The sequence below is a fragment of the Phytophthora cinnamomi genome (assembly GCF_018691715.1).
Source record: "Phytophthora cinnamomi strain GKB4 chromosome Unknown Contig32, whole genome shotgun sequence".
In the NCBI taxonomy this organism is placed as follows: Eukaryota; Oomycota; class Peronosporomycetes; order Peronosporales; family Peronosporaceae; genus Phytophthora; species Phytophthora cinnamomi.
The window spans coordinates 46,383-56,558 of record NW_027150965.1 but is presented as its reverse complement, the minus strand read 5'-3'; the positions used below and the strand labels follow the sequence as shown (position 1 = coordinate 56,558).

Genomic DNA, 10,176 nt, shown 5'->3' with positions numbered 1-10,176 from the left:
GAACGATGCACCATCACGTGTGAGTCGCTGAAAGGGTGTATTTATTCCGCTTGCTTAAGCTCGCAGCGCAGCCTTTTTATCGTGCGCTTTTCCGCTTATCTTTACTTGAATGTAGTATCAGATCGTTCCGAGAACACATTGGCTACAGTCCATATGCTTTTGGGCGGTAGAAGTTTGTAAAAAGTCACTATATAGCTGCCTGTTAGCACCAGCCAAATTTCTACGTCAATATGGTTTGTATGCCGTCAAACGCGAATGCTAATCGCTGATTGGTTGACTATTGATGTTAAACCATATGGCTGGGCACTATAGTCAAGTTCGGCGTGGTTCCAAACGTACCCTCCCGAATTTCCAGCTTCCGAGTAGCTATATTTGCTGCAGAATTGCTATCGTTTATTATTAGGCGATATGCCCTTTCTATGTCACACGGGAGTGGTACAGTTGAATTCGCCACCTGCGAAAACCTATTTCCCCAAATTTTCAGCTTATAAAGACGAGGTGTTGCTGACCCGCAATTGGTGCTCTTGCGCTACTCAGGACATTTTCTTACATTTGTTCAATCAGACCACAGGACACAGACTATTATGGACCAATCACAGAGGACCTGCCTCCATCGACTGCACGGTTCGCCTCCATCGACTACAGTGCAAAAGTGCTCTGCAACTGTAGTTCTGCCTCCATCACCTCCATCGACTGCAGTTCAGACCGCGTATCATGATTACAGCATGGGGCCGACCTCCACGTTCCGCAGTGCCAACTTTGGGGAAGCGTCTTGGGGTCACTATTTGGCGATAGAGGGCAAGTGATGGCGCAAAAACCATCTACACATCGCGTACAATACATTGGAGTACGCAATATGACCCCTACCCTCGAATCCATGTCGCTCCGTCTATGCAAACATTGCATACACATAGCATCAACACGCGGCTCGTGAGAGACCACCCAAGCCGCCTGACCGATGCTAAGACATACTCAGACATCCCAACACAGTATACCATCTGTTTTGGGCGACACGTTTGACAGGGAACGATGCACCATCACGTGTGAGTCGCTGAAAGGGTGTATTTATTCCGCTTGCTTAAGCTCGCAGCGCAGCCTTTTTATCGTGCGCTTTTCCGCTTATCTTTACTTGAATGTAGTATCAGATCGTTCCGAGAACACATTGGCTACAGTCCATATGCTTTTGGGCGGTAGAAGTTTGTAAAAAGTCACTATATAGCTGCCTGTTAGCACCAGCCAAATGTCTGCGTCAATACGGTTTGTCTGTCGTCAAACGCGAATGCTAATCGCTGATTGACTGAATATTGGTGCTAAACCATATGGGTGGGTACTATAGTCAAGTTCGGCGTGGTTGAAAACGTACCCTCCCGAATTTCCAGCTTCCGAGTAGCTATATTTGCTGCAGAATTGCTATCGTTTATTATTAGGCGATATGCCCTTTCTATGTCACACGGGAGTGGTACAGTTGAATTCGCCACCTGCGAAAACCTATTTCCCCAAATTTTCAGCTTATAAAGACGAGGTGTTGCTGACCCGCAATTGGTGCTCTTGCGCTACTCAGGACATTTTCTTACATTTGTTCAATCAGAACACAGGACACAGCCTATTATGGACCAATCACAGAGGACCTGCCTCCATCGACTGCACGGTTCGCCTCCATCGACTACAGTGCAAAAGTGCTCTGCAACTGTAGTTTTGCCTCCATCACCTCCATCGACTGCAGTTCAGACCGCGTATCCTGATTGCAGCCCATCATTCACTTCATTCAAAAACACACCTTCGTCAACACCCCACAACAACAACACTTCCCACCACCATTCACCCTCTCCAACATCAACCACTTCCCCCCAACTTTCAACCTCAACCTACCAACCTTCTCCACCCTTGACAACATGGGGCCGATCGCCATTGTAACGGGGCTACACGCACAAGTGGTTACAAGCCACTTGTGATTTTGACAGATAAAATGTCTGTTAAAAGTTTTAGATACTTCCTCACCTTGTTGTAAGTTACACCAATGGATACATTGAAGTGGGCCACCACAATGAGTGGTCCACACCTACTCAAAGATCCTATTAGTAGAAAGCATCGTATTTCTACCAATTAGAGACGTGCATATTGGCGGGACCCCGTCCTAGGAACCCCTGAGACGCGGTCTGGAGGACCCCGTCTCAGAGATCAACCGTCATAAACCTGTGCATGCGTCATCGAAGTAGGGTTAGGCATGGAACCGTAGCTTAGCAATCTTCAAGTAGTCAGTCGGTAGCATAGAATATGTGTTAGGCTCAGTCCCTACTCTTCTTTGTGCCGATCAAGTGGATTTCTCCCTTTCGGTCCAAGGCTTCCGAATGCCGGCAAGCAGAGCCGCCCCGATAACGCTCCCCCCCCCCCCCCCCGTCCATCGGTCGTCGGTGCACTCACCCTCAGACCCGTGCCGAACAGGAGGGACACGTTAAACGATACCGCTCAAGCACGCCTGATAACGCGTCGCTGAAGGCGAAGACTCATGCCGGCTCCGATAACGCCGCACAAGACCGCGTCGGCCCCGATAACGAAGGACGCGACGCACCGATATCCGCACGTGTTCAAGGGCAAGAAAGGAGAAAAGACGGATCAAGGACAAGACCGTCCCAGTAAGGAAGACTTCACGCTCCAAGCTCGAGCTACTCGTTACCCTATCCTGAGATACACTACTCAAGTCCAGGGGAAATACCCAACGCGCCCACCGACAGCGGACGCGACGGGTTTGTGCGAGGACGACTTTGCAAATTTCTATGAGGACGCTACTCCTCAAATACATCCAGCGAGAATCCCATAATCAGCAGGCGTCGTGATCAGAAAGGGATTCGGGTAGAATGTATGTACTGCTGCCAGGCGCATGGTCTCCGTGACGCATTGCAATCGCAGGAGTCGAAAGCATGAAGGAGGAGCTCGACCACCTCCTCGGTCGTGATGTGCTCTATGACCACCTTGAAGTGCGGGAACTTGGCCACCAGCGGCTTGATCGACTGCTCCACGAAGGTGGCCGCGCGTGCACCAGCTGCGGCATGCCGGCCTCGCTCATGGTCTCGAGTGCCAGGTACAAGTTGTCGATCTTGGTCACGTGTTGGTCGTCGCTCCAGCTGCAGTACCAGAGCATCAAGAAGTCAGTCAGTACGTCTGCCTGTGCGTGTTCCTTGCCGCTGCTAACACATTGCAAGTGCGTGTTGTGAATTGTGTGCCAGGGTAGAGCTTGACGGTAAAGATCTTGGTCGTGGCGGCAGCGCGGTGGATCTTGTCGGCGGTGGTACCGTCCGTCATATCGATCGCCACCGTCCGTCATGTAGATCGTCACGAGCGACTCGAAGCCCTTGGCGCCGCTGGGGTCGTGGCGCTCTTCGGGCACATGCACCAGGACACGCTCGTGGTACGCTAGCGCCCGCTCCGTGGGGGTCACGGGCGGCACCAGGTTGGGCATGACGATGCAGCGCGCGAACTGGGACGTCGCGTGGGACTCAGAGAGCACCAGCGTCACGTTGCCCTCGAGCAGGTGGTGGTGCAGATCGTATCAGGGTGGTGAATACCACCAATTCCGGGGAAAATCTATGGAGCTCGAGGTTACGGAGCTCGAGGTACCAAAAATAGTCATTAGTGTGTATGTGTAGCACAAATTAAGGTCCCACCAAAATTTGGTCATTGCTGTGTAGGCTATAAACAGTAAAAGAGTTGCCGCTACATATTGCTGTTTCTTAGCAGCAACATGATAAAACGTAGCCTATAGACATTAAACAAAGTTGCTGCACCTTGGCTGGGAGACCATTTTTTTCTCTCGTGATGTTGTGAACCTGTCGTGTTATTAAAAAACTAGAGGCGATGCTATGGTTGCAGAGCAGGCTAGAGCTATACAAAATGAAATTTGCTCGTGGGATACGTTTCAAACTCTGATGCTGCACCTCAATGCTAATACAAAAACACCGCCGAGTTGTCGCTCTAGCAGCGGGGGTTCGAGAAAAGGATCTTGGAAATGTCGGAGTGCAGCTTGGTTTAGGGATTTCACAGCGTCAAGTGCAGTACAGAGATCGACAACGAACACCAAATTACTTAATACGACTTCGCTATGGTTGCACATTGCTACTGTTGCTCACGACGATGGTGGAGCTGGAAGGGGTATAGTCAGTGAGAATGAATGTGAGGGTATGGGATGAAATTGAAGTTGTTCATTTGCGAATAAGTGGGCAGAATTAGTTGCATTAGATGTCGGTACTTAGAATTATGTATTCGGGTTTCTTAACGCGAATGCTGTGTTCGATAAAAGCGCGTGCGGCTAAACCACTACATCATTGCACGGCGTTATTCTCATTTAAGTTCGTGAGGCTGGTAATCCAGCTGGAAATCTGTTCGCATCGGCATGGTGGAGAATGGATTGTTTTGATGGAAGGCTGCAGTAGCCGTGATGGTTGGTTGGAATAACACCAGGAACGTCGACGTTTTCTGGTAGGTTGAAGAGCAAGATCACAAGTAGAGTATATCCCCCAGAATGGAAAGATATAACATGAGGATTTTGTAGACGTGAACGATGGTACGGTATGTAGGTGGATATGCTTACACCTTTGACGTTTAGTTGCTGCAAAAGTCCCAACTATTCTAGTATTCGACGGCGGCTTATTCCAGCTGCGTCGAGCGTTTCTTGCATCCCGGCTAATTCTTCTTTCATTTCAGCAACGATGTCATGAGTCTCGTGTTCACGACTTTTCGTTTCCTCCACTTGGTGTCGTAGTTGAAGATTCATCCTGTACACTTTAAACATTTCCGAGTCGGTATCCCGGATTTTCTGCTCAATCCATGCTTGGTCCATTTGAGCAAGGTAACTTTCATCCGTTTCGTTCGCCAAACGTTCAAGCATCGCCTTATCCCGCGCTTGATTCACATGGTCACGCCAAAGTCGCTCAAATGATTTAATCATAGCAAACAATTCCGATGAGACGCGGCCATTCTTGCCAAGACGGGTTGGGCGAGACGCCCTGGCGGAGTCCACATAGCACATGGGGCAATTATAACCTCGCCGCAAGCAACAGCGGACGCCTTCGTCAATAGATCTTCTGTGTATCTCCATCTTTGCTCCTTCTATGTTGTAGCAAATAAAATCGTGCTCAAGTTTGCGAAACTTATCTAACCATTGCTGTGGGGACTGGCACATTGACTTCACGAAACTACTCCACGATTCCGCAAGTGCCTCTGGACTTGAGCGCTTGCTTGGGTCGTAGGAACGCGTTTTTTTAGACTCGTAATAGCGTTATTGAAAAAAGAGCTCGACGAAATAAGCGTGTCGACACTTGCCGTATGGGACCGGGACATTTCCCAATTTCGATCAATCGAACAAAGCTTCTCCATCGCCAGCAGGTTTGTAGCCGATAAGCCAAGGATGAAAGTCTACCAGCCGTGGATAGTGCGTATGAACTAACCGGTGCTGTAAACTCTCGACCCGGGAGGCCGAATCACTGCAATCCAGACCTACGTGCCATGACATAATGGGAAACGCGCTAACACCTGGTGATGGTATGCGTTCGGATTGATGTAGCTCTGTTGCGAGCACTGGTTCAAAGCACGGTAAACGTTCTTGCAGTTCGATGTAAGGCTGTGTCTGGGAGACATTAGTGCCGGGTGTTTGCTGTGGCTGGCTTGTACTTACCAGAGTCAAATCAACTCGACTTGGCAACGGTGGGCGGGTTTGCGGTTCTGGAGACGAAATATAAGTCTGCGGCTGTGATTCAGCTAAATCATGCTCACTCTTCCGGCTCTCAGTTTTCTCTGGGGACTCGATTCCTTCTTTGTGCTCTTCCTCCATCGATCCTTTTTTACGAATAGCAAGAAACTGAGGGAGAACTGCCGACCGTACATTTTACAGTCAAAACGTGTGAGCGAGCAGAAGGCGTAACTACAGGTCGTAAAACTATTCAAAGCATGAGTTCGCTTCCATTCTCGAAGATAAGTGGTCACTCGGTTGCCGTACCGACTACCACTGTGAAAGAAGCCACAACGAAAGCATAGGAAGTTGGGTTAGAGTTTCTTAGTGCTCAGCAAGCAACGTAGGATCCTCTTGTGGTCTCGCTCGCGCAATCTGCTTTTCAATGAGTGCCTAACTTCTAGATGTATCTGTAGTATCTGTGAAATAAGTTGAAAACGCATGCTGAACAAAGACTGCAGCGGGTGCATAAAACGAACTCTTGGTAGTGCAAACTTCGGCGAATGCCGTCTTGCCATATATCAGTTGGCAAAAATTGTATGAGATTTGCCATCTTTCGAAGTGACATTTGTCACCTTTCCAGATACCATTTGTCATCTTTCCTGATGGCACTGTTCATCTGACATTTGGTACTTGTCTTGACATCTGTTAGAGCTGGCACTGCATATGAGAATGATTGGACCACAGTGCACGTAAGTCTGATAGAGGCACAGATGAAAGACAATGTCAGCTCATTCTGCAAATGGAGCTTTCGAGAGTACTAGGTGATTGGGAGCCTTCGGAATGGGAAGTTCATGATGTGGAGGGCGATCTTGGAGAGCAGTCTCCAACCGAAGCTGCGCGACATTATATCACCAGCCTAAGACAGGAAAGTGGTTTCCACCTACAGAAGGCGGATGTGACTCAAAAGGCATACAACAAGCACTCTGAACTTGGATTATTCGGTCTTTTTGTGACGGACAAACTGAAAACGGCATGGCGGAAGTGGACAAACGACGTTCTCGTGACAAAGGAGAGATGGCGATTACGGTAGCTGAGATAGATGCTTATATTGGACTTGAAATGGCTATGAGTATCGTTCCAATCACGGATATCAAAGAGCTGTGGTCAAACAAGATTTTTCAAGGGCACCCGGACTTTAAATCTACAATGAGCAGGGGTCGCTTCCAGGCTATTAGAGGATCTTTAAAGGTTCATCCGCCTTATGATAGCGCTGATGATATCTCGAATACAGCGGATGTCTCAGATACTGAGGCGGCCGTGATGGCTGCCACTCCTGCCTCCGCTGCTCGGTCCCTCACTATGGAAGCTGGAAGTGGTGATATTACGGCTAGATCGCGTCACAGACAATCTGATGATCTTGGAACAACGCCCAACGCAATACAGAACCCTGAAAGTGACACGCGTTCAGTTTTTGACGCCTTTGGCAACTACGGGTAACACCTTTGAACATATCCTGGACGTTTTACGTGGCCCAGCAATGGAGAATTTGGCCAGGCGGGATCCTCTTCGTCACAGCCGCCTATTGCTGGAACACTTTCAGCGAAAATTTGCATCTATTGCTGTTCCGATTGGTGTAAGTATCCTAGATGAAATCGGCGTATGCACCAAGGCTCGGACAATGGCAAAATCCTTTATGCCGTTAAAGCCTGACAAATTCGCAATCCGTTTCTACGCGATTGTGGGATGGCGATCGTTGTATGTTCATTCACTGTGGGATAATGGCACAGGCAACACAATGCCTACTACAGCGTTACAAAGATATACTCAGATTTTTCCTAGCTTGAGAGAGCCCTCTCGATCCACGCTCGAACGGAATGATGTGCAAATTGAGCCTGAATCTGCAACGGCGTTATGGTTGGCTATGATTGCCCATCAAGCGAAGTCGCATCGCACTGACAGGCGTCTTGTGGTTAGCGATAACTTCTACACGCGTCACAAACTAGCCAAAGCACGACTGAGTATGACCGATGGATCTGTTCGCATGCTAGGGACATCACGAAGAGATTGGGTCGGCCATCTAAATATGGGTGCTGTGACAGATTCTATCGAACGGGTAGGTCAGATGCCGCGGGGGTCGTGGGAACTTGTTGCTGCCGTCGACAGTTTCGACGACTCCAAGAAAGCGAAGGAAGCGCATTTACGCGCTCAAAACAATTACCGAAACATCTTCGTACCGCGTATTCTCCAGCAATTCAATTCTCGGACCGAGCCGGATTCACTATTTTTCTCGATAAAAAATCGTCATTTTTCACACGAACGACTTGGCACAAACTCCGAGTGCCCGGGTGCTCAGCGGGAATACCAGAGACGCGATAACTTGTTGCCACGGATTATACCCCATCCAGCGATGGACTGGGAATGAGATGATGCACTGTAAGAGTATCATGGCCCCTACCGTGATAGCCGCTAACGATATCGCCATGAATGGCGCCGATCGTGTGGATCAACTGCGCTCAACCAATCCCACGCGCAGGAAAGAGATGAGGGTATCAATGAGCTTATTAACTTGGGTGCTGGATCTCGGAGTCATTAATGCATTCGCATTGATGAAACATATTGAATCGAAAGAGAACCACCTAAGACGCTACGAGAATTCAAACGGCGGGTATGTGAATCGCTGACTTCATCTCTGCGTAGTATTACGAAACGCAAAGAAGCACTATCAAAAAGACCTCGTGCAGAGCCTCTTCCAAGTGTCAGTGGTGTTGGCAATGTAGTTCACGTGCTTACTCCCAATAGTTGAAACTCAAGCGTCAAGTTGGTATGTCGTCTGTACAGTCTGCAAGGAATAAAAAATTCCAAGTCAAGCTTTGGCTGTGTCAACTGCAAAGCAGGATACCATGTAGCTTGATTTGTCGTAGCGCATCACAAAATTCAATTTGACAACCCGACACCAAGCGCAGCAAAGGCGCTCCAGGCCCTTCATGATGCCGAAGTTGGTCAGGCCCAGTCCAAAACCCATAGGCGTCTCAACACCTCCACCACTTCACTCGAGACCCTAACTCTACCAAATTAACCAAACACATTCATTTTTCCAATAACCCAACTTCCATTTGTATCCTGTTGTTGCCAATTAGTTATCAATGGGGGGGTTCCCACCGGTAACTCTTGAGTAGGCGTTTTTGAGAACCTAACCTGATTCATTACTTTCCTACTCAATAACCCGTCAGAAGGTGCGGATTTTTGCAGTAGGATTTCTGCTACTTCAAAAAATATTGAGTAGGGGGCGGAGGAGAAGGTCTCATGGCGAAGAAGAAGCATCAGAAGCAGCAGGGTGAATCTCGTACTCGAGGGCCTAACTGGACTACAACGGAGATCCTGAAGCTCATCGAGGCATGGCGAATTGAGCTGGATACCCCAGCAGAGAAGGGGGAGTCGACGGCCCTTCTTAACACGCGAGTATTCGAGCAATTCAAGACGCTGTGTGGTGGCACCACGTCTCGCAGTGAGAAAGCAGTCATCGACAAGAAGAACAACTTGCCTGTTGCGTACAAGTTCATAGTCGCATTTAACAACAACCGTGTGGTCGGATCAACCGGCCAGCCTTGTTGGTTTGAACTGTCACGTGAGCAAAAGAAAACCATCAAGGCTGCTAACAAGACGGACGCTCGCAATGCCGACATGGATATAGCCGTATTCAATGCTTTGAAGAACATCTTAGGCGGTGATGACTCTGTCGAGCCTTCCGCTTTAGTTTCCTCTACGCCTATCTTTGAGAGAGAGGATAGTAGTGCTCCTCGTCAGACATATTTTGCGGACTTCGCTGACAACAACCAAAACACGGATGCAGCGCAATCTTCGTGCAGTGGTGGAGACGAAGGCCTACTCGTTGACAACATCCCTTCGTCGCCAGGTTCTGATGGTGCGTCCGAAGACCAAGAAAACACACAGCAGAACAACTCCATTCAAGGCAAAAAAAAACGAAAGCAGATTTCGGAGCCAAGTAATGATCAACGTTTCCTCATGAATTTGGTTCAGCTACAGACGGATGCTATGGTAAACAAGCTCGAGGAAATTCGAGCCGATCGTCGTGCCGCTCTACGACAACGTGTCAAGGAAAAGCAGGAGAGCCGCGAACACCAGGAGCGCGAGAGGGAGCGCGAGAGGGAGCGCGAGAGGGAGCTTCTGCGCGAGTTATTTGGGAGGCGCGACAAGCACGGGTTTTGTTCTTACTGAACAGCAGCAATGTATCGCGAGTTTTCGTGGCTGGACTTTCTGGAAGGCTTCGGCTGGATTGCGGTGGATTTGCAGCTCTCTCTCGCTGAACATAGCGGCGGTTGTAGTAAATATCGTTTTCATCAATGAGGAAGTTGTGGAGCGAACAAAGATCGTAGACAAGCGTTGGAATGAACTCGAAGTCAGTAACAGCGGTCGGATTTGCACGAAGAAGAATGCGAAAACGGCCCTTTAGGATTCCGAATGCTTGCTCCACTTTGTAGCGAATTCTAGAT

At 48.9% G+C, this 10,176-nt stretch overlaps 2 protein-coding genes across 2 annotated transcripts; one reads left to right on the top strand and one right to left on the bottom strand.

Annotated features, from left to right (window-relative positions):
* Positions 1-2,959: 2,959 nt before the first annotated feature.
* On the bottom strand, positions 2,960-3,529 carry IUM83_18513 (dihydroorotase, homodimeric type; the record flags this gene model as incomplete). Its single annotated transcript, XM_067943519.1, has 1 exon — positions 2,960-3,529. One exon carries the CDS (start codon positions 3,527-3,529, stop codon positions 2,960-2,962), a length of 570 nt encoding a protein of 189 aa, XP_067792952.1.
* A 5,980-nt stretch (positions 3,530-9,509) lies between these two features.
* IUM83_18512 (uncharacterized protein) lies at positions 9,510-9,901 on the top strand (the record flags this gene model as incomplete). The annotated part of the gene is made up of 2 exons (XM_067943518.1): positions 9,510-9,587; positions 9,704-9,901. 2 exons carry the CDS (start codon positions 9,510-9,512, stop codon positions 9,899-9,901), a joined length of 276 nt encoding a protein of 91 aa, XP_067792953.1.
* Positions 9,902-10,176: the final 275 nt, after the last annotated feature.